The 25,814-nt window shown below is 33.7% G+C and overlaps 1 protein-coding gene across 4 annotated transcripts; it reads left to right on the top strand.

The window, feature by feature from the left end:
- The first annotated feature begins 3,285 nt into the window (after positions 1-3,285).
- LOC143225564 (alpha-amylase-like) lies at positions 3,286-19,162 on the top strand. Of its 4 annotated transcripts, XM_076455256.1 has the most exons (8): positions 3,286-3,426; positions 4,759-4,904; positions 5,868-6,019; positions 12,163-12,942; positions 14,059-14,429; positions 14,718-14,933; positions 15,944-16,175; positions 18,875-19,162. In XM_076455256.1, the coding sequence occupies exons 1-8, from the start codon at positions 3,384-3,386 to the stop codon at positions 19,116-19,118; spliced, it is 2,184 nt and encodes a 727-aa protein (XP_076311371.1). In that variant the 5' UTR covers positions 3,286-3,383; the 3' UTR covers positions 19,119-19,162. The 4 variants fall into 4 exon arrangements, with proteins under 4 accessions (XP_076311371.1, XP_076311375.1, XP_076311372.1 ...); XM_076455260.1 differs by lacking the exons at positions 3,286-3,426; positions 4,759-4,904; positions 5,868-6,019 and adding an exon at positions 7,127-7,374; XM_076455257.1 differs by lacking the exons at positions 3,286-3,426; positions 4,759-4,904; positions 5,868-6,019 and adding an exon at positions 7,296-7,451.
- Positions 19,163-25,814: the final 6,652 nt, after the last annotated feature.

The raw sequence follows: 25,814 nt of genomic DNA, 5'->3' as shown, positions 1-25,814 counted from the left end.
GCTTTTGTGAGAATCTTATGTCCTATTACTTCCAATAAATTGCCTATATCTGGCTTAAATATTTAGGTAATTATAGGTATATGCCTAATAAATTGTAAAAATTACACAAAAGGAGCACTAATTTTGCGTTGTTTGTTAAGTATAAAGCTACACAATGGGTATCAAAACGCGATTTTTATCGTGATAAGTTTTAATAAGATGGAACTTTAAAAATACGTTTATTGCTCAAAGATAAAACAAACAATAACTGTCCCATTCTCAAACTAAAGACATATAGTAAACCCCTGAAACACAATCTATACACTTTCTTTTTCTCAGTAAATCCAAAATTGGTTAAATTCTAGTTGTTCATGCAGTGGTGTAAAATGGCTAAGCTAATGAAATGGCTTGGCATGCCAGGTGGTTAAGTCACTCGACTCGTAATCTGAGGGTCGAGGGTTCGAATCCCTGTCACACCAAACATGCTCACCCTTTCAACCGTGAGGACGTTAAAATGTGACGGTCAATCTCACTATTCGTTGGTAAAAGTGGCGGTGGGTGGTGATGACTAACAGCCTTCTCTCTAATCTTACACTGTAAAATTAGGGACGGCTAGCGCAGATGGCCCTCGTGTAGCTTTGCGCGAAATTCAAAACAAACAAAATAATGAAATGCTAAACTTTTGTGAGCCTGATAAAAGTTATAAAATTACATTTGGCTACTGCATTAAGTATCTCGTATCGTGTCAATAATAGTTCAAATACAGTTTTAATCTTCTGCCTTAAATCCAGTCTAACTGAAAAGTCCTGATTTTGAAAGCGAGCCATCTGAGGCACTCATTTTAGATAAACAAGAGTATACCAATTTTATTTTTATGCACACATAACTATAGATAAAAATATCTTAGATTGCACTAGAAACCCATGAGCGTAAATTGTTTACATCTAATAAATAACAGAAAATTCGATTAATCATCACTTAACATTTAACTTTTGTTCCATTAAACCTAATTCCAGATAAAAAGTTAACAAAAGTTAATTTATTTATTGTTATCAAAAAGTGCTTGAATCACAGAAATTGAGCAAGTTTTTATCACATATCAGTTGAAAAAGAGAAAATTTGTAGTAATTACTGTCCGATGAGTTAACTGTAATAAATGCGTCGAATTTCCAAGTATTACCAATAAATTTAAGTATTTTCTCTCTTAGCTTACTTCTATATAGTATGACTGATTTACGTTGGTTATTGAGAGAATAAGAAACCTGAGGAAGGTTGATCACTCATTTAAGTCAACATTCTTCTCAAACGAACAAAAATTGATTTTCTTCATAGGTTTGATTCGGTTTATAATAATCCATATAGCTTACTTTGTTGAAAGGTGTATATTCATCTGTGGTCTCTTCACAAAATGAAAAATGTTGTGATTTATATTTAATATAAAAATATAAAAACGTAACACTCCATTAGATGTAACACAGTGGAAACTGATTTTCCTTCTAAAGTTTATAATATTGTTACTTATAAGCGAAAACAAAGATTTATCTTAACAGAACTCGTACAAAACATTCACTTGTCCACTAAAACCAAAAACGTTATCATACAAGAAATCACACATAACAGTCATGCAAAAAAAAGACGAAGTTTGTAACAGAAATCAACATAAAAAACACGATTGTCACAATAAAATTCATACACATTGTAAATTGATAAAAACAATATTATAATAAAACTGTATATAAGAGTTAATCAATAAAACCGAAATATGATTATTGTGATTCAAACCATGCACGACTATCAATTATCAAAACTTAATTATGATACAATAGCTACAAGTACAAAACGAAACCAGTTTAATTTAGTTTATTTGATAGTTTTTCTTGAGTTTAATTAATTCATCGTATTTTTGAGGACGTTTGTAAAACAACTGTCTTGATGAACTGAGAACTAACAACTTGTAATAGATACTTGAATTTTACCGGAACAAAATACAACGTTGCTCTGACAATACAAACTTCACGCTGTACAACAACATCATAAAGCAGAAGGTACGTCGGCGTGTACGGTGCGGTTACGTCAATCCGTGTTGCACGACCGTATTTACATATATTTACCTTAGGGATACGAAAGTTTTATACTTCTATATTGCTTAGCAGTTTCATTCAATTTTGCTATATATAGAAGTATGACAATTGTCTTTTTAAAATATAAATTAACTCCACGGGTACATATTTCTCTTGTTTCTGTTACCGGTGATTTAATGATAATACTTTCATTATAAATAGTGAAAATTGTTTACAAAATGTTCCGCTATGTCCTAAAGGAAACACATTCATTGTCAATACTTCAAAAGAACAATAAGTAAAAGGGTTTTATAATCTGGTATAACCAGGCGATTAGGAGCGCTTGCCTCGTAATATGATGGTCGCGAGTTCAAATCCCCGTCACACTAAAAATGCTCACCCTTTATATGTGAAGGTTTCATAAAGTGACGGTTAATTGCACTATTTGGTTAAAGAGTAGCCCAAGAATTAGCGGTAGGTGATGATGACTAGTTGCCTTCCATTTAATCTTACACTGCTTTGCGCAAAATTTATAAACAGACAAAGCTCCCTAGTGTTCACTAATCATTTGTAATCTAACTACTTAATAAATGTTTTCAATACCACTGTATATATCAAATTTATAAATATTTAAAAGAACAAACTCACAGCTTTCATATCAAACTATTTTTTTATTATTTGATCTATATTAATTTCGGTTCTGATAATTGTTTCGTCTTTCTTACAAAACGTCATTATAAATGATAGAAGCTTTGTTTCTTTTTTGGAATTTCGCACAAAGCTACTCGAGGGCTATCTGTGCTAGCCGTCCCTAATTTAGCAGTGTAAGACTAGAGAGAAGGCAGCTAGTCATCACCACCTATCGCCAACTCTTGGGCTATTCTTTTTACCAACGAATAGTGGGATTGACCGTAACATTATAACGCCCCACAGCTGGGAGGGCGAGCATGTTTAGCGCGACGCGGGCCCGCGACCCTCAGATTACGAGTCGCACGCCTTACGCGCTTGGCCATGCCAGGACATGATAGAAGCTCTCCGTATGAAGTACTTAACTGTTTAACAGGGGTATATTCGAGGTAATGTAAGAAAACCCGAGATCCGGTTTATGAAAGACAGCCATCTACAACACTACCGTAATATCACATATCTTCTTCAGAACACTATGTATTCTTTATCTTTGAGTTGATAAAAAAAGTGTCAAATTACGCAGATGTTCTTGGTCCCTACAAGATTAGATTAAGCTTCAAGTCGAAAGGGGAGTCTTGCGATATTTTATTACGAGTAGTAGGACCATGAAAACGTTCTTGTGATTTTCGTAGAGGGTCAATTAGAAAAATATCTATAATGACGCCTTTCCTAATCCTGTTGGGCTTAACTGGACTTCCAGGTATTTTTATTGTTTTCTTCTGTAACGAAAAAGTTATAGCACCAGTTCATATTGAAAACATGTACAACTACTTGTAGCTGTAAAATTAAGTTTTAACAACTAAAACCACTAGTTTTAGTAGTTAACCAAAATCACATGTTTTATAGAGCACCATTAAACAGTAATAGTTAATTTCATAAAAACAGTAAAATTCAGAATTATGTTCAGAATATTTTTAGTCAAACTAATTATGCATGCGTGTCAAGTGGGTCAAATCATGTTAAAGAAAAAAGTATAAACATTTTCAAGTTAACATATATTTATGACACTGTGTAGTTTTCGTTAACTTCATGGAAAACCAGGTCAAACTATTTTCAAGTGTTATTTACGACAAATGTAAAAATACACGTAATTCTCGTGACAAACAATATTTAATTAGTCACTAAAGTCTGTTTATAAATGTATCGTTAGCTTAGTGGTTATCTTACAGTATCTGTCTGACTAGAATGATTTCTAAAATGAAGATTAAATATTGCAATTATATAAGTTTAATTTCGATAAGAAAGAAACATTAAGAATGTTTCAAGCTGAATTTCATACACTGTAACATAAAAATACCTGTTAAACTAATTTATAAATCTCATTATAACAATTTGCTGAACATGTAAATTGCAGAAGTTTCAATCCCGTAACACTTTTTTAAAGCCTCATCTAGAATTATAAATCCACAATTTGTTTTTTATTTCTCATGTTTAATACACACACACACACATATATATTGTTTGATCTATAAGCAGAAATTATGCTAAGTAAACAGATGTTTAGTATATTTTGTAATTGTGATTTTATTATATTTGGATAATAAATTTCCGTAATGTTTATTTTTATCTCCCTATCAGAATAAACTTATCGATTATAAGAAATGTTGTTATTAGTTGGTATCTTTTCAGAGGATATTATTTCAAAACTGATTGGGCTGTTAAATATTAATTCCATGTTATTACTAATGTCTATAATATCAAAAGTTATAAAAATATACTTAAATACTTAACGGAAGTAAATAATCAATAAACGGTACGCTAAATATTTTACATGAAATTACATAAGCATCGCTGTTTATTAATACTGATAGTATAGTTACTAGATTTATTATGTGGAAAATTTTATATTTTGTCACAGTTTCATTGTGTGAAAACAGTAGTAGTACATAATTCTACAAACAAAAATAACAAAATTGAAAAGTCTTTCAAAATAGGTGCATAAAGAATGAATTGTTATTTGCTACAGATGTTGTAATTATTTTACCAAGAAACAAACCCGGATATTTCAGTTAAGATGAAATTATTTTCACAGGTTTGGCTACAGCTGCTAGTCCATGGCACCATAATAACTGTGCTGGTAATAGAGAGGCGATAGTTCACCTGTTTGAATGGAAGTGGACGGACGTTGCTAAGGAATGCGAACGATTCCTTGGACCAATGGGCTTCTGTGGTGTGCAGGTGCTCTTCTTTAATTTTTTTTTTAGAATTTTGTAATATATCTTTGTCGTTTCAGGATTCTCTATTAATGAAGAAGTTTCAATGAGACGAGAGAAGCTTTCACTTACAAAATGCTAGAGGTATTATTAAGTTTTCTTGTTAACATATGAAGAGAACAACCTAACCCTAATGAATCACTTTTTAAGAGGATAATGTAAGTGTAGGAGATAATGTGATCCCTGATCAACTAAAGAAAAAAAAAGCGTATTCGCTGTGCTTTCAGAGTGAGAAATACCTATTTTAATGTTAACAGTTAAGATTCATCTAAATGTGTTTCAAGTAAACCTCTAAACGGCACACATCGCATACGTGGACACATATCAATGGTAAATCTGTATATCTAGCAGCATCCGTAAGTTTTTCATCCGCTGTCGGTTACAGGTGAACATTTCCCATTCGTGGTTTACAGAGAAGTTAACAGAAAGAAAAGTTCAAGTAGTAGACTTATAACTATACTTCTCGTATTATGAATCTTATAAAATTTCTTTATTTAAAGCATTTGACAGTTAGTATATAAAAATTGTCTGTTTTGGAATTTCGCCCAAATATACCCGAGAACTAGTTGTTTCTAAGTTTGAAATGACAGACTAGAGGGAAGGTAGCTAGTCAACATCACCCACTGCTAACTCTTGGAGTACTCTTCGTACCAATGAAAAGTGGGATTAACTCTCACTTTATAACGCTCCTACGGTTAAAAGGGCGAACAAGGTCGGTGACGGGATACGAACTCATGGCAGAAGGTTACAAGTCAAGCACTCAAACCACCAGGTCATGCTAGGCGAATATGTATAAAACGTCAGTGCGATTTTCTTTCTCAAATAATAAAATATCGTATTTTTATTATGAACGAAAAGTTTTAATGTCTTTCTACCACTGAAATGTTTCAAAATTGAAATAACATTGATTAAACTTTTACTTTTCTAGATCTCCTCTCCAAATGAACATGCAATAGTGTTGTCTCCACGACGCCCTTGGTGGGAAAGTTATCAACCAGTCAGCTATAAGCTAACCAGTCGGAGAGGATCTGAGGAAGAATTAATCGACATGGTAGAACGATGTAACAGAGTGAACGTAAGGTAGTGTTGATATATAAGAATACTAAAACTGACACTTAAAGTAATGTATATCGATTTTATTTATTACAACAAAAAATTGTAATAATTTATTACAATAAATACTTATAGTTATATAATGACCACACTTAGTTTTACCAGAAAAAATTTAACAATGCAATTATTCCTTATTGCATAATGTGTAACAAACTGATGTTTGGATACATCAGTGGAAGAAAATCTTCCCCGTCACACCAAACACGCTCGTCCTTTCTGCCGTGGGGGCATTATTATGCAACGGTCAATCCCACTATTTGTTGGTAAAAGATTAGCCCAAAAGTTGGCGGTGGGTGATGATAACTAGCTGCCTTCCCTCTAGTCTTACACTGCTAAATTAGGAACGGCTAGCGCAGATAGCCCTTGTGTAGCTTTGCACGAAATTCAAAACAAACCAAACTGAAGAAAATCTCTTGCATAAAATCATGTAATTGGGCTTTTAGGTGAATCATCACTGATTTCACTAGCCAAAAAATCGTTAATAACTTTGAATTTTAAGGTTAACACAAATTGTTTAAAGAACCAAAAACCAATCAGAAAAGAAAACAAGGTTTAAAAAATTGACGTGAAGATAGGAATTATCAGCAATGGCAGGAAAACACAAAATTTAGTCACGTTGGAAAAATGTTTTTCCTGTTCATATATTTTTACATAATACTGTTAATAAATCGGTGAACCATTTAGTTAATTTGCTAAGCTATTGGAGAAGTAAAAGGTCAATTAAACATTGTATTTAACACTGAACTATCTATTTACACAATATGTATTTAACACTGAACTATCTATTTACACAATATGTATTTAACACTGAACTATCTATTTACACAATATGTATTTAACACTGAACTATCTATTTACACAATATGTATTTAACACTGAACTATCTATTTACACAATATGTATTTAACACTGAACTATCTATTTACACAATGTGTATTTAACACTGAACTATCTATTTACACATTTTGAAAAAAATTGAACAAAGGCCTTCTGTCTGAAAACAATAACAATACCAGGAAAAGTTTCTTTCATATAATAAAGAAATAATTATTTAATACATTGTTTTACCCAGCTTGGTTTTGTGAAAACAGGAAAATGAGCCAGGTGTGACCTATTAGTTAGCATCTTCGAACTATGAATCCGAAAATTCGTGATTCTTCGCCAATTGATGCAAAAAATTGTTGCGCATTTTCGGGCCGTGTGTATGTGTATTTTCTTATAGCAAAGCCACATCAGGCTACCTGCTGTGGGCCGTGTGTGCTCGAGAAATGTAAAAGTGAAATCTTGCTACTCGTCAGACGAGTGTAACGCAAGAATTTACGGTGGGTGTTGTTCATTAGTTGTCTTCTCTTTAGTCTATCACTTGATAAATAATGGGCGCTATTTGAAAAAGGAAGACGTAAGAAACTTAAGTATTATAATATTGTGGATTTTTGAATTTTTGTTTTTCTTATTTTTAGCTTTGGAAATTAGAATTGAATAATAAAAATAACCAGATTTAGTAAGAATGAGACTAAAATAATAGGTATAAGCTTTTAATTAGACTTAACAATGTTAAGAAGAAGCTACTGGTATTTAATTATAGTATCAAGTGTTTGTTTTAATTTTATAGATAATATAATAGTTAAGATTAGTCGAGGGTTAAGCATTCCCAGTTTGTTAAGTGCGATAGGTACAAAGATTTGGTTTTATTTCGGAACTCTGGACTACGATGCACTTTTAAGAAAGCTAGTGGTGAGGATGTTCAATTTACATGTAGAGTTTACAAGTTGGCGGGAAAATGGAGGCTATCCTAACCAAAGCTGAGCAAATAAATAAAAACAAGTATAAACTGTAGAAAATGACAGCAGGACTTCAAGAGAAGCTAAAGCTTTTACATGCAAGGAAGCTTCAGCTAAGACTAACAAATGACATTTAGGAAGTTATAAAATGTAGTATTATGGTTAAAAGTGAAGAACTTAATTGTACAGACTCTATTCTGTTGATAACAGATTTTAACCCTTGGTTTGTGTAGACGAGGAACTATTGGAGGGAGGGAAAGCAAAAGGAATAGAGAAGGATGTGATCATGAACTTAAAGAGATTATAGTTGGTTTTTTAACATGGCTTGTGGATAGAATAGTTTGTGGGATAAATGGGTAGAAAATAGTTAAATTATTATACTGTGTGGTACAGATAGAAGACATAACTAACAGAGCAAGAGATATAATGACTGGTAATAATACAGTATTTCTGTGCATGTAGGGGCTGATAATGAGTAAGTCAGAGGAACTAATTAATAAGTATAAGGGGTTGATAATGAGTAAGTCAGAGGAACTAATTAATAAGTATAAGGGGTTGATAATGAGTAAGTCAGAGGAACTAATTAATAAGTATAAGGGGCTGATAATGAGTAAGTCAGAGGAACTAATTAATAAGTATAAGGGGTTGATAAAAGCATTTAAATATAAAGGCCGTAAATTAATTGTGATACTGCCAAGAATTGAGTGTGAAGGAAGTTTTGAGTAGGTCACTGGTACTAAATGCTAGGCTGAAATTAATAGGTAAGGATAAGCAGGTTAGTTTACTGGACTTGTGGGATCAGTTTAGTGAGAAAAGGGAACTTTCTGAAAAATATAGTTTGTACTTAAGTAGGAAAGGGTCTATCATGTTTGCAAGGCCTATTAACTTAGCTGCAAAGATAGTTTTAAGCTTTTTAGATGGTGGGGAGGGCAAAGATAAACTGAATGAAACTAAACTGAGATATAGATGAAAGTTAAGGAAATCAGTATAAAAGTAGTTATAAGAATATTCTCAGTTGTTATTATTGTAATGCTAGGAATAAAAGAGACACGATAGATGATTTTAAAGCATTGGTAGAAATATTTTAATATAATGGGAATAACTAAAACCTGGTTAAATATAGATGATTTGATGACATAGTACATGGTTATAGGTTATGTAATAGGAAAAGAGTAGTGAAGAAAGGAGAAGGAATGAATCTGTATGTAAGTTACAACCTGTTTAAGTTGAGAATATTAAGGATAATAGCAAATAGATTAAATCTAATTGGTTATCTGTTAGTGGATATAAAGGGAAAAAGTTCTTAGTAGAAATTTGTTTCAGATCATCAGATGATACTAATGAAATTAGTGAGAAACTTTACAACGAGATTAAGATTTCAGCTGTTGAAAATGAAGTCATAATTATTGATGATTTAATTTTGGACATAAGGATTAGGAAATATTAGAGTCAAATCATGAGGGAGAAAGTTTCGTGAAAAGTGCTCAAAATGAATTTTTTCTCCTATTGGTCGAAACCTACTAGAAATAATGCTACTTTAAACCTATTGTTAACATATATTATAGAAGAGATTAAGAAGGTGGAAACTGGGGAACACCTAGATACAAATGATCATTGCTGTATTAGGTTTGATATTTTGATTCTAAATGTCAAAAAAGAAGTTTAAACGGATTCAACAAGAATTATCTATTGTGAATTTGGCAGTTGAGTTATTTAGAAACACTAAGCAAAAGTGGAAAAAATTTAAAGAAAACTTTCAGTACTCAAAATAAATATATTCCTTGCAGAAAGAAAAGGACAGCTGCAAGTAAAAATCCAGGTTGACTCACAAGAGAAATAAGAATCACAATTAAAGAAAAGCATCACACAATTAAGAAATTTAAATTGACTGGTATTATAGAAGATCAAGAGAGTTGGTAAAACAAGACATTAGGACATCCAAAAAAATATATGAAGACATTGGCTTTAAAACATAGAAATTAACAGTAAGGATTTTTAAAGTACATTAGGGGTAAACAAAACGCTAGGATGGGGATAGGATCCTTGAAGGATGGTATAAGACAGCTTGTATCTGAGGATTATGAAATAGCTAGATTATTAAATTATGCTTTTTGTTCAGTTTTTACTAATGAAACCTTAGGTAGTATTCCTCATCTTATGTAATTGATAGGTTGAAACAAAAATAAACAAGACAAATTCATAAATGAACTTCTTAAAAAAAAATTGGGAAATTTAAAGAATGACAAGGCTCCTTGGTCAGATAATATTTTCTCGAGAGTTTTAAAGGAGGCCAAGGATTGAATATAGGAATCACTTGCCACATTTTTTGTAAGACCTTGAATAGTGGATAGGTACCAACAGATTAGAAATTAGCTACTGTCACTACTATCATCAAGGGAGACATTAGAAGTTGACACAGTAATTACAGGTTTATTAGTCATATATCATTTGGGGGAATGGTGTTGGAAATTTCTGGTAAAATATAGTTAGCAAAGTCATTCAACAAAGTTTAGGATTTTATTAGACAGTCAACATGGTTTCACTAAGGGAAAATCTTGCATTTTGAAAAGGTTGCTGCTTACGTAGATAAGGGTAAGGGTGTATATTTGGTATATCTGGATTTTCATAAAGCATTTGAAAAAGTTCCACATTAAAAGATTATAAAGAAACTTATCTCTATAGGTGTGGGATATAAGTTAACTAATTGGATAGACGAGTGGATTGATGAAAGAAAGTAGAAAGTTGTTATAAATGGAGTACAGTCAAATTGGATTAATGTTGCAAGTGGTGTACCTCAGGGCTCAGTCTTACTTTGTTCTTCTTGCTATATATCAATAACATAGATGAAGGAACAGTCAGTAAATTACTTACATTTGCAGATGATATTAAGGTCCTGGGGATTGCTAGCTATGAATAGGATGCTGTTGTTTTAAAAACGGATTTGGATTGTTTAATTAGTTGAGTAAATAAATGGAAGATGGGTTTTAATTGTGATAAATGCAAGTTTTACGTATAGATTGCCATAAATTGAATAATAAGTATAATTTGGATGGAAATAGTTTTAAAAGTATCATAAAACGAAAGAATGTTGGTGTAATAGTTGATCAGTCTCTTAAACCATCCAAGCTAACGGTAGGGGAAATAAGGTTTTAGTTTGTATCAAGAGAAATACTGACTACAAGTGTCTAGAATTTATAATTTCATTTGTTAGTTGAAAGATAGTCAAGATTGATTTATAAAATTTGTATAAATTAATTTAGATGCAAGTCGTGATTTTAAGAGTAAAATGTTCAGAGCTCCTCTAACCGGTTTGTGATGAATTCCAGGACATTCGATAATGAAGTGGATTTAAAAAACTTATTTTAAAGGATGTGAAGAAACATCAAAATAGTTTGAAGAAAGTATTAATTATTGTTGTTAAGGCGAAGCTCTAAAATGGGCTTTTTGTTCTCAACTCACCACAATTATAGAAACCTGATTTTTAGCAGCATAAACCTTCAGACTTACCATTGAGCCACGAGAGAGGGAGAAAGATTTGAGAAAAGCTTTTATCGTTTTTCCTAGCAAAACAAAATCTCGCTGAGTAGAATGTTTAGGGTAGTAATGGGATCTGAAAACATATCCATCAAGTCAATCCAGAGCAATTCCCCCGCCTGCAAAGTAAAGGCTATAGTTGCGATAGAAAATTCTGAAATCCCTCTCACCCACCCACCTAAAAAAACAACAACTGTTGTGATGAAACTGGAACATCTTCTACTACTACTAATAAGATAATAAACAAGAAGTTAAAGGTTCTAAATACGAGTCGAAATCAACAACTGTTTTCATGAAAAAAAAAGACAGAAGTAAATAGGATCATAATAATTCCATTTGGCCACATACCTGTGAAATCATCCGAAACTATCATGCGCATGTGATTGGTTTTTATGTCTTTAGTGTGCTTGAACATGGTTTCTGAAGCCAACACCCACGAACACGGAAGGGTCTGTGGAAGGTTTCAGAAGACGCATTGTTTAAAATTGAACTGGTCGCCCTTTACAGAAGCGTGTTAAAATAAAATTGTTCGTGCCAAAAGCAGAAAAAAAATTAGGACCACTAGGAAAAGGACGATAAACAATAGAAAATGTAGCTCCAAACTCAGCACGAAAGTTTGCAATGTTAAAACCGGGTTTCAATACTTTAATTCTCTTTAACTGTTTGCATTGCATGGGGAGTAAAATTATGTTATAAACACCTTAATGGTTTGCATTGTACAGAAGGGAAAGTTATGCTGTAAGCACGTTTTAATTGGAACCAAAATATAAATTCCTTTCTTGTAAAAATTTACAGAATATATGCAGACATTATCATCAATCATATGACAGGAATGGGACGATCTGGAATTGGAACTGCTGGGTCATCTTTCAATGCTGATGCCCATAGCTTTCCCGGAGTACCATATTCGTTTTCAGATTTCAACGACTGCTCCAGTTGTTCAGATTGTTGCTGCATTGACTCTTGGACTGATTTTGCTCGAGTTCGAAACTGCCGATTGGTTGGACTTATAGACTTAAATCACAAAGTTATACACGTCCAAAACATGGTTTCCGGATTTATGAATCGTCTGATTGAAATTGGTGTCGCAGGATTTCGAATAGATGCTGCCAAACACATGTGGCCCGAAGATTTAGAGATAATCTTTAAGAAGTTAAACAATCTAAATACCAAATGGTTTCCTTCTGGAAGCAAACCCTTAATTTACATGGAAGTAATCGATATGAATCAGGGAGGAGAGATCCAAGCCAGTTCCTACAAACATCTCGGTCTTGTCACCGACTTCAGATATTGCGTCAAGATTAAGGATTCTCAGAGGAATCTAGGAGGAATCCCTTACATGTATGATGCTGGATGGGGAATGCTTCACCCTGATGATGCCTTCGTCTTTGTTGACAATCATGATAACCAAAGAGGTCATGGTGGTGGTGGAAGCATCCTTACCTACAAAAATCCTTATGAATACAAAATGGCTCAAGCAATCACTCTAGGATGGCCATATGGCCAACCAAGGATCATGAGCAGTTTTCATTTCAGCAACTCTGAAGCAGGCCCTCCAATGGATGAAAATGATAAGTAAGGAATGCTTTATATTCAAAACTTTTATATCTTTATATATATAAATCTGTCACTGGCAATTATTTTATTATTGTTCGCTATGTAAAGAAATTGTGAAATTTACATGGAAAAATTAATCCCTTTTCTAATATAAACAACCTAAACTTAATATTTTTGCAAATTTTGAATAAATTGCAACCTTAAAGTCAGTGCATTATCAATGAATAAAAACTAACATATTTTATCATCATAAAACTTACGTAATAATAAAATTAAAGTTTTACCGTCAAGTCTACTACAGTTAACAACAAACCTATCACAATTAATAACGATTTTCTTATTAAAATATGTAATAATTTAGAATAAATAAAAGCCTTAAAATTTTATCACCGCTGATCCAATCCATCAGGAGTAATCCAAAATGTAAAACTATGAGGTTTAATGTATCTAAAGTAATGTACGACATGAGATTTTACTTCAATGAAAGAAAAATAATTATTTGACACATATTAACCTTAGTTTATAGGTTTATTTTACACACATAAATCACTGTTTATTTGATTTTTTGACAAAACTAACTTTAGCTACTTAGTTTTTCAGCATTTATTAACTTAGCTTCTATGCTTCTTTGATACTCGTATGAACTTCAACTATTAATCTCTTTACACGCATTAACATCAGATTGATAGTTTTCTTACACGCAGTAACCTGAGCTTCTAATAAATTAGGAGCGTTTTTATTCAAAAATATGTATGATCATTGCACATTTTCAATTTATCATTTCTTACCACATGCAAAAATATATGTAAAAATATTGTGCGTAACTACTTGTGTGTCTATAATGTGTGTTATGCTTGAAGTTAATAATATATTTATTGGTAAAGAATAGATATAGTTTTTTATTTTGGTTTTTACAGAACAGTAGGCCACAAATACAGACTGAAGAGATGTTACACACAGTCGAAGAAAACTTCATATAGTTAGAAATTAACTTTGGACAGTTTCTCTTATTATAAAGTTACAGTAATACTGGATAACGATTTCAAAGAATCGTGTAAAATGCATGTATAACAATTTGAGACTATTTATAATATCCTTGACACCTATTTATTAACTTGTTATTTATTCTCACAGCACATTAGACGTGACGATCAATGCTGACGGTTCCTGTGGCAATGGCTGGGTATGTGAACATCGATGGAAGCCCATAGCTGGAATGGTATCATTTTCCAAGGCGACATCTGGTGAACAAGTAAAAGATTTTTGGTCAGAGGGCAATCAGGCAGTGTGGAGGAGAGGAAATAAGGGATTCGTGGCCATGACTAACCAAGGAGGACTACGAAAATCTTTTTACACTGGTTTGCCTTCTGGTCAGTATTGCAACATTATCCAGGGCTGTCCAACTAAGTCAGGATGTGAGGGCCAGATGGTGAACGTAGATAGCAGAGGAAACGCAATGATTGAGATAAACGACAGCGAAAACCCGATTTTGGCGATACATATTGGTATTATCCTTATTAAAAATAATTAGTAAATTATATTTGATAAAAATCAATGAAAATAGTGCTACGACCAGTTTCTTTAAATACAAATACAATATTCAAATGATTGTTTCAAAATTATGAGTTACCCTTAGTAACATAATCCGTAATTTTAATAGTAACAAAAACGTGTAGTTGAATTGTCGATCACGATATTAAAACTCCTAATTCCTATAACTTAATTACTGAGACTGATTGGTTCATGGTGAATATTGTGTTTTAGATTTTGCATAATGTTTTTTTCACCGTCAGAGGGCAAAGTGGGAAATGGAGGCTGCATTGATGATGGACCAGCTCCAACTTCCGATCCTCAGTTTTCAAAGAAACCAACCGCTACCCCAGACATCATCCATCCACCAACTGATCCTCCAATAGGTTACAAGAGAACAATTATTTTTATAAACTTTAAGTCAAAACCTGGTCAAGACATGTTCATCAGAGGAGGAATCAGTCATGAAAGACGAAATGGTAGGAAGATCTTTCCCAACATGGAAAATACTTCTTAGGATAAATTACACAAATGTTTGGATTTAAAAAGAAAACTTTGAATATTTTTCAGTGGTATATTACTATTATTACTATTTGTCTATTGCTATATTAGTATAATATGGTACTTAACTTTGTTTCAATGCAACACTGCACAATGTGCTAACTGCACTGGTTTACTGCGAGGTCTAAACCTCGAACTCTAGAAATAAAAACCACAAAATAAGTCCAGTCTTCAGCTTCATTAAGGGAGTTCCATTTCGATACTTGTTTGTTTGTTGAATTGAGGATAAAGCTATACAAGCCGTCCCTAGTTTTGAAAGGATAAACTGAACAGCTAGTCGGCAAAATGCAATTGCCAGCTTTAACAACCACTGTTATAAAGGACTCACGGCCTTATATACATGTGTATGTGTAGCGGTAACAGGACGCAGACCAAGGAACCTCAGCCCCACAATCCGGTCCGCAAACCAGTGGACTGGACTTGGCTCATTATCGATGTTAATAACATTTCACCCTGCTTAGAGAGTAGGAAATGAATCTCTCAGTGTTAAAGTAATATCCAGTATAGAAGATCAACATTAACAAAAAATATACCCTGTATTGAACTGGTCAAAATAGACAAGGAGAGTAAAAAAACAGCTGTATATTAACGTATAAATTAATAAACGTTTCATACTGCGAAGATATTAGCATACAAATTACATCAAGCAGAAGCAAGTTAATATTGTTTTCTTAGTACAAAAGCTACAAAATAAACATCTGAATTCTTCCATCGCAAGAACCAAGCGCTGGATTTGTGCTTTGTAAGCCCGGAGACTTACTGTTTACCCATTAGGGGACATGCATTGAGAAAATAATAATTACTAGACGTATAGAAATTAGTTACAGTAAAAAAAGGTAAATAATCTAAATAAGAACTCTCATGTAGAGTAATAATAAATCAATGTGGAGTAATAAATCATATAATATCGTTTTGTTTTTATATTAAGGGTGTACAAATGACGCTGTTTCTAGTGCTTGTACCATTTCAATTACACACAACAAACTCGGAAGTAGCACTCACTATATCAAATATCTTGCGTGGATCACAAATGACCATAAACTGGATTGGTACGGTGCCGAGCCTGGTCAAGGGCTATACCAAGGTAGACGGGCAGAAGGAAGCCCTTGTGTTTGGACGTCAAATCGTGTGACCTCGTCTGGTTTTCAAAAGTTGAACAAGTAAAAAAACATTCCTTTTTAGATATTTTAAAGTATAGGTGTTATAGTTTGTATGTTATCAACACTTAGACACGAGCCAGCCCAGTATCTTTGAGTGCTAAGTGTAAGATGATAAAAAGGGAGGTGGCATTCCAGGAACAGATGATTTAGGGATATTTTGATAGATCTCGATAAATGAATATAGGCACAACTTCGAAAACGATAAAACTGAATGTTAATAAAACTACGACATGATGAAATACAAATTAATCATACTATGGTGGTATCATACTGGGCATTATGGAATCTTGGACAAACTATTTATATATTTGTAGCAACTAAGATCACCATCATTGAGATGGAATACAATAATATTAGTGCTGTCAAACTGAAAAATGTTATATTAAACAATATTTAAACCCGATTGTAATGATATTAATATCATATAGTCTCAGCCAAATGTTTGCACATTTTGTAACAAATGAGTCCATTATCTTTAAGATGGAATGCAAATTCACTTAGTACTGTGAAACTTTATTTATTTTTAGTTTCATAGATAGTTTTGTAGCCGTCACATTTGTAATCCAACCATACTAAAATCGAGGTTTAAGTTCTATAACATCATATTTTGCTGTAACCTGCAAATAAGTTTTCAATAAAGAGATAATAGAAATTATCAAACAAAACAATTTGACATGATTGGTCTTATGCACAGTTTATACAAACGTTTGTTCGTTTTAATTCCTTGATATCGTGAAAATATAATTAAACCAGTTTGCATATAATGCATAACAGTAATCAAAATAACGCTTCCGTTTTAGCCTGTGATAATTTATAGTCAGCCCAGTGAAAACTCAAAATAATGGAAACATATATACGTTTTTTGCCAACTCAAATTTAAAATCCACCTTTTATTTTGAGGAAAATAAGTGAACAAAAGTGAAGCTAGTGTAATTTAAAATTATTTTATTATTGTAATGTAATAAACGTTTATTTAAAGTCTGATTGTAAACATTTAATATTATACGGTATTGGCCAAAATGTTTGCACATTGTTTAACAAATGAGATCGTTTGTTGTTAAGATAAAATAAAAATACACTTAGTGCTGTCAAACTAAGAAATGTGTGTTATATTAAACATCTACAAATGTAATTTATATAATGAGACAGGTTCTATGGATATCATGAACGATTTATTTGAATAGCAAACAGTTTTATTGGACAGATGTAAAAAGATGTGAAATTCAGCATTTTACCTTCCGTAACAAAACCTTACCAAAGTATATATAATGACAAAACATTACATAAAATTATTATAAATACTTTATGTAACCTTATATTAATTCATATTAAACATTCAGTACTTGGCTGGTCTTCCTCCTATTCTAACAACCACCGTACAGCAATGTAACGTTCTGTCAATGATGTTATTGAGACCTCCATCGTGATTTCACCCCAACTTGTCATTTCAAGACGCTGCAACTTAGCTGTTTTAGAGTCATGGCTAGGAATTTTCTGACTCGGTTCTGCTCAGCATTTCTTAATGAGATTAAAATATGGCCAAAGTAATTTTGTAACGTCCTCCTGGTCGAGATAATCCTGTACAATATGCACACTGTTTACTGAAATTGTCATCCTGGAATATAAAGTTATTGACAAACCTTGCCCTAGCATATGGCAGAAATATCCTCTCTGTGTAACATTATATGGAGAATAGTTTTTCCATCATGATGAACAGCTACCTCAGCATATACTGCACCACTTCTTGTGTATTCCCTGTGGGAAGGAGAGTCTTCCCTCATCTGTTCTCCAGGTAAATGACAAATACGAATTTTAACATTAGCTTCAACAAGCAGGAAATAAAACTAATCTGAAAAGATGAAATATCACCAGTATCCTAAATATAAGTTGACAAACCGTCCTGTCCAAGTAACAGGGTGACGGCAATGAATTCTGGTTAATATTGGTTTGCAGATAAATATTCTTGCAAAATAACCTTGTTTAGCCAGTTTAGTTGTTACTGTTTTGTCTGGATACCCTATAATGAATGTGTTCATGTCTATTCCTGTCGTAAGGTATTGCAAGACCTCTTTTGGTGTTAACATGTTAACCTGATCGAAACACAGTAATCTCGGATAGCAGTTTTTCGGTATCTAGCAGTAGACTTTCCTGAAACAACGTTTCCCGTAGTGTGAGGACGTTTCAAGATTCTGAATACAGTACTCTTTTTTGTACGTAACACTGCCAATGCGGTAATCAACTGATGAACATGCGATACTGTTGGCATAGCAAATCGATTGTGATAACTTTAGATACGTTCCTCCCTTGTCTGACCTAGACCAGCTATGTAGTTCAATTGCTTCATTTAAACCACCACATTCCCAACCACATCTACAACGTATCAAGGGTGTTACGCTGCACGTTGTTTTACACTATATTTACATGAAAAATAAGCAAATATTTGAATACATTTTAGACCTTTATCAGTTTTTACACCATCATTTTCAAATAAATATTAATTATCAATCCATTATAGATACTTATACGATATAGACAGATATATATAGAGATAGTTAGATATAAACTCTAACAAACGTTTGAGCTTTACTAATTTTGTGAGTTCTTATGTTTTCAAAGTAAACAAACTTAAATTAATCAGATATAAACAGTCCTGAAAATAATGCTGTAAAAGAATTAACTTATATGCAACCTTCTTACAGATGGGGTGATCACTACTGGATGATTGATTTCAACATGAACTGTGACGAGACTGAACAGGGCTGGTTCGAGGTTAAAGCTTTTGTTACCAACTCGTACGGCTGGGAATCGGATGTTAACCAAAAATCCTGTGAAGGAACAGCAGGAGGAAAAAAGCCTTATAGTAGCGGCAACCATTTCGCTCGTTGTGGTTACATCAATATCTTTCACTTTAACTCTAATGATTGTATCATCAATAACTTTTAACCGCAATATGCAGAGTTAAATAAAGAATAAATGTTTCAAACTAACCTCCTCTGTGTGTATGTGAGTGAGTGTTTCGGACATTCATCTACAGCTAAACAAGAAATATTTGCTTTAGCCATCCTTTATTTTAAACACATAGGGTTGAGGTAATATGACTCGTCAACATTTTTCCCACTGTCAGCTCTTGGGCTACCTAATGGAATAGTGGGATTTGACCACTATTATTTTTACAGTACATCCACAGTGAAATTTTATTATTATTATTATTCTTGTTGTTGTCTTTTAGCTTTAAAGATCCTAATCGTGGACCTTCAGATCAACGGCTGGATGCAATAACTATTAGGCTACACCCGATTCGTCTTTTAAATTGCTTGGTTTGATTTGTTTTGAATTTCGTGTAGCAAAGCTACACGAGGGTTATCTGCGCTAGTCGTCCTTAATTTAGCAATGTAAGCTCAGAGGGAAGGAAGCTAGTCATCATCACCCACCTCCAACTCTTGGGCTACTCTTTTACCAACGAATAGTGGGATTGACCGTGACGTTATAACGCCCCAACGGTTGAAAAGGCGAGCATGTTTGATGCGACGGAGATTCGAACCCTCGGCCCTCAGATTACGAGTAGAGTGCGTTAACCACCTGGCCATGCTGAGCCACCTAAACTGCTTGGAAATGCATCACTTAAAATTCTGATTGTTGAGAAGGGCCCGGCTAGCGCAGATAGCACTCGAGTAGCTTTGCGCGAAATTCAAAAACAAATAAGCCCTATAAAGAAATACGGGTATGGTATTCATGACCCTTTTTCAGTCTATTAAATAATATTTAACATACTTTCCAAATTAATTTATCTTTATTTTGTTATTTTTATACATAAACAACGCTTTTTTCATGATGAAGTGCCGAGACACAAAATTTTCTTTGTCAACTGAAAACCTAACACAAGAATTACACATATTTTTACTATCAGTGGAATTAGTCTTACCAGAAAGTTCCACAGAGTGGACAGGAAAGAAGAAAATTTTAGTGTCGTGACCTCAGGATATCCTATTGTCGCGTTTTCCGGCTTTTGTCTCATGTGTGTATCGACTTTACTTAAACTCTTGTTAAATTTAAAAAACTTTATTGTAAGACCAAACGGAAAAAAATAAAATTAAAACAATTGAAAGTGTAGAAGTGGGTGTACCAAAAAGAGAGGAGACAACATAAAATTAAGAATGATGTGATAAAATTTCCTTTGTAAAATCTCACGAGGGTGTGTGACCAATAACTGAAACAGAATAAATTTTATTACAACTTTCCTATTTCCACCTTCTTTCCTCACGTTTTGGTACATCCGTTCCTACCATTTCATTTTAATTTGGTTATTAAAGGTGTATATGAGTAAATAATTTGTATTGTGTATCTGTCCCATTCCTATTATAACTACTACTGTACTTATAACATGGCGTTTTTCACAACGAAAATGGCTTACAAGAATAAGGAATAGTTAGTCCATAAAGGGAAACAGTTGTCTGAGAGGAATCTCAGATCGAGAAGACTTTTGCTCCTGGATGTTGGGTTTTTGTCCATGCTTCAAAGGTTTATGAATTCATTTTTTGTTACAACCAGTGACTCAAGAAGGAGAACTGCCAAAATTTGTCGATCACGCCCTTCTTCTAACAACTGAACTAATTGTAAGGGAGCCACGTGGAACTGAGATTGATTGGGTCGATATTTGTAGGGCTCTCAGTCCTTCGCCACCTAAAATAATTTCACCTCAGTTTTGGTCAAAGCTATGAGGGAGTAGAAAAAGGCTGGGGGGGCATAATCTACGAACAGATGCAAAAGTAAGCATCTAATGTTGATGAAAGTGTTCCATGGAGCATTCATGAGATATCCAAGCCAAGAGGTTTATTTATTTGTTTTGAATTTTGCGCAAAGCTATACAGGAGCTATCTGTGCTAGCCGTCCCTAAATCAGCAGTGTAAGACTAGAAGGAAGTCAGCTAGTCATCATCACCCACCGCCAACTTGGGCTACCTTTTTACCAATTTATAGTGGGATTGGCAATCACATAATACCACCCCCGGGTGAAAGCGCGAGCATGTGTGGTGTAACAGAAATTCAAACCCGCAACTTTTGGGTTACGAGTCGGGACCCCTAACCACCTGGCCATGCCAGACCCAAGACAAGATGTATATCGCTAAGTTTGAGGGATGGAAATCTTGAAGTTGCCTACTATTCTGTACACACAGTTTCAGTGATATCTCAGCCAGGTGTTTACCACGAGCTTGAGAAATAAGGATTTATTACTTTGCCTTCAAAGATCCCTATAAGAAAGGCTAGGCAGATTTCTTCCCCGTTGATTAAGAGCATAGAAAAGAATAATGATGATAAGAAGGTAAGATCTGAGCACAATTATCTGATTGTTCACAATGAGCCAGATAAAGAAGTACTGGAAGTAGAGACAACTGAAAGCTTCAAGTGTTGGTCGAGATGCTCACAATCTCCTGACTTATTATCCTCATGAATCTGATCAGCTATCTCAAACTATAATTGTTTGTTGATTAAGAGGACAGAAAAAGTCTGACAGCCTCTGCTTTCTGACCTGTTAGAAGGAGCTTCATAATGATAGGTAACTCTAGAATCTCAGGTAATAGTTGTTTGATTATTTAACTAGGATGATAAGGTGGTTGAAATATTGTCAACTGAAAGAATGTAGAGGCTCTTCTTGTTCTCTGACACATCCATCGATGTTTACCATAAAATGTATATGTTACATGATATAATTTTCACTTGATTATCACAGCTAAGACAGCTGGAGTCAGTAGATATAATGCCTGATACATATACAGTTTGAACAATTGGGGATAACAATTAGACGTTTAAAAATACAGTAAAAAGTAGTGTAACCATTGCGTTTTGAACCTAACAAGTGATCTTCTCCTGGCCGAAACGTCCACTGTTTCACTAGAGACACTCACCTAACCTAGTAAAATTTTAAAGTTTCTACAGAGCACATCCTAAGAATCTTTACTATGTATATGTTAAGTTGCATGATGCTCACTTAATTATCTTAATTATAATGGTTTGTGTCGGTGGATGTAATGCTTAAGACATCAGAAGTTTGTACAACTGAATATAATACTTAGATGCTTTCCTAGCAATTGAGCAGAATTTCATTAAAACTTATCTGCCAGGTATTAAGTGATAGCTGTTTAGTTATTATAAGTCAGGACAGTAATCAACGACTGAAGAACATAACATGCCTCACTTGGGTAGTATAGTCTGACAAAACCCATGAACTGCATTTTTATGACTACCACTCAGTTATCATAAGTTAAGGCAGCTTGAATGATTAGATATAATACTTGGTGCGTTAAAGATTATTTTCAACTGAAGAACGATCATTTAAGCTCGAAAACTTAACAAATGTTGCGATCCTTGCATTTCAAGCTATTGAGTGATTTTCTGAGGCAAAATATTTTATATATAGCTTCAGTATGTGGGAAAAGGAAATTGTGTTTCCTCTTGGTGTGTATTGATATGTATACCCCATAGTTACAGAATAAGCATCAGTTCTGGCTTCGAGAATTCAAGACGAAATATCTTTGATAAGTTGAATTCTGTCAGTAATTATTATTTCGTGGTGATTCAAAAGAAAACGTAAATGTTTGATAACCCCATAACGAAGCACATCAAAGACTAAAATTGTTTAGGCTTAATCTGTGGAAGGTAACCTGAAACGTTACCATAGTAATTTGCGCAATGTTAAAAGCATCCATTTATTAGTTATTAGTGTTTGTTTGTTTTTTGAATTTTGCGCAAAGCTTCTCGAGGGCTATCTGTGCTAGCCGTCCCTAATTTAGCAGTGTAAGACTAGAGAGAAGGCAGCTAGTCATCACCACCCACCGCCAACTCTTGGGTTACTCTTTTACCAACGAATAGTGGGATTGACCGTCACATTATAACGCTATCACGGCTGAAAGGGCGAGCATGTTTAATGTGATGGGGATTCAAATGTTTCAATTTTGACATTGAAATATTTGAGTAGTAAATTTTCGTTGAAAAATAATACTATCAAGAAAAGTAACTATATTTCCAAGAGAAATGTAGTTTTATCTTTTGTTTTTGATGAGGGCAGTGCAAAAAAAATCGATTCAACTTCATCGAAATATTTATGACTGAGTGAATAATATACGAAGTTGAAAGAAAGTTCCCTGGTTATCATAAAAATGTAAAATTGATGTACTAAATGTTTTATTTCGTTACGATGAACCATTTTTAGTCTCATCGACTGAAATATTTTAGAAGCACATAGTTTTACTAAATATTTTTTAACATTATACATTAAATACGAAGTACAGCCAAAGCTGCTTGAAAATCAAGTAACAGCTTCTAGATGAAGAAGTCCCGAAGGAGAGACGATGTGTTTGTTATCTGATACTCAAATCAGATATGCCTGCTAATCCGGGTCAGCTCATTTGCTTAAAAAGCAGTTTCTGAAGTCCTGGCCCCTATTTCTTTCTTACTGGAACCACGAGTTCTGCCCATATAACAATCATTTATGGAAGTGATGAGACTAGGTTGAAGTACAAGCTGTGTTAACAAGTAATGGAACTATGTGTATTGGCCAAATAGTAGTACATGTTCTACATGCGATGTAAAGCGTGAAAACACGAGTAACCTGTTGAAATGCTCTTTGGCCAAGATTTAGTTTTCTTATGCTGAGTGTGAACTGTAAGTTTAGTTAAGGCATGACAACAACTAAATAAATAAAACTACTTCAAAACTTACAGACTTATTTATTCTGCTGATCAGTTATAATCTATGACCTTACGTATTAAATCCTGTTTTTGAAATTTAAGATCAAAGTCTTAATTTCCCTGGCTGATGAATAAGGTCTTCTGACAGGCTTAAAATAAAAAAAAATAAAAAAAAGGGTAAGAGCTCACCCCTTGGGTTGTCCTGAGATTGGAATATAAAATAATGTATTCTGTCTTTCTTTTATGACACTGGAATGGTATTTCAATGTTAAATGGATAATGATTTGTAAACGATAATTAATTTTTAAAGGCTTTGTGTTGTGAATAAATATATCTATCCATTTTCCTTTTTTTATTATTTGTAGTCTACAGCTTTTATGCAAATGTGAAGTCGTTAAAAGATATCATAGAAATAAGAAAATTGATGTAATGGTCAAGCACCTGATATCAATACCATTGAGAATTCATGGGCTAAGTTAAACCGATAAACGAAAGATCGCAAGCCAAATACGGAAGATGAATGTTTTTGAAATACTCAAAAAAGGATGGCAGTCAATTACTCAGAAACATCTGCACAAACTTATCGAAAGCATGCCACATCAGGCTGAAGCAATACTGAAATTCAAAGGAAAGCCGACTAAATATTAACTTGTGAAACTGGTTTGTGTTATTTTAAGTTTAATTTTTACATTCGATTCTTGCAGAAAAACTTGTTTGATCATTTTGTAGGCTAATTGGAATAAGAAGATCCAACAAACTACAGTTGGTTTACAACATTTTTTGTGATAAAACGTAACTAAAATCATGAAAAGTTCAGGTATTTACGAAAGCTAGTATTAAAGTTAGGATTTGAAATCATATTTGAACAGATCTCGTCTAGTGAATTCTAAAAATATATAGTTTTACATATTATTATGTTATCTAATAAATGATGTAACAAATTAACGTTCGCGAGGAGAGCGTTTTTTGTCCACACCCTGTATATGTATTTTCTTAATCAAAAGGAGAGGACTTTATAAACATCGAATTAGAGGGCTACTGAACCGTACTGGTTTGACGAATGGTCTGGACTTTTTAAAGTTGTAAGATCATATATACAAATAGCCATACGAAGTTTTCAAGTTGAATAGACGCTTGAAAATATATTCAATGCAAATATAAGACAATGCATCATAATGTATTTCTTATATTACCCCTTCCTCTTCCTTCTCGCCTATGAACATAGAAATGCCGATTACAGTTTTACTGCAGTTGGCTAGATTTTCTTTCTAAGTGGCATTATACACAGGTGAGAACGTGTTAATTAACATTTTTGGAAAGATTACATTACTATACTCTCTACATCCATTTCTTTTGGAGTTTGCGTCGTAACACTTCAATGACTTTCTTCCACTACGACAACTCTAGATTCTGGTGGGCTGTCGCTGCTTCATACATTTATCTGAAATGAAATACTTTCTAAATAAAATATATACCTACAAAATATCTGCCTCGCTTTTTCTAGAATAGCTGTCTTCTGCTTGACGGTTTTTGAAACTTCTTATAGTCAGCTTCAAGAATGGCTGGCCCGGCATGGTCAGATGGATAAGGCACTCGACTCGTAATCTGAGGATCGCAGGTTCGAATCCCCGTCACACCAAACATGCTCACCATTTCAGCAGTGGGGGCGTTATAATGTACGGACAATCCCAACTAATCATTGGTAAAAGAGTAGCCCAAGAGTTGGCGGTTGGTGGTGATGACTAGCCGCCTTCCCTCTAGTCTTACACTGCAAAATAGGGACGGCTAGCGCAGATAGCCCTCGTGTAGCTTTGAGCGCAATTCTAAACAAACCAAACCAAGAATGACTACTCTGTTTGCTGTACCTATAAAATTTGTAATCGCGCATTGTTAGTTATAATTCGATACTTACTATTAGCTACCACCCTGATTGCCGATCCTATGATTGAAACATA

This window comes from Tachypleus tridentatus, chromosome 9 (genome assembly GCF_004210375.1).
Source record: "Tachypleus tridentatus isolate NWPU-2018 chromosome 9, ASM421037v1, whole genome shotgun sequence".
Taxonomy (NCBI): Eukaryota; Metazoa; Arthropoda; class Merostomata; order Xiphosura; family Limulidae; genus Tachypleus; species Tachypleus tridentatus.
The sequence above is the reverse complement of the archived record's forward strand: the minus strand, read 5'-3'. Positions and strand labels throughout refer to the sequence as shown.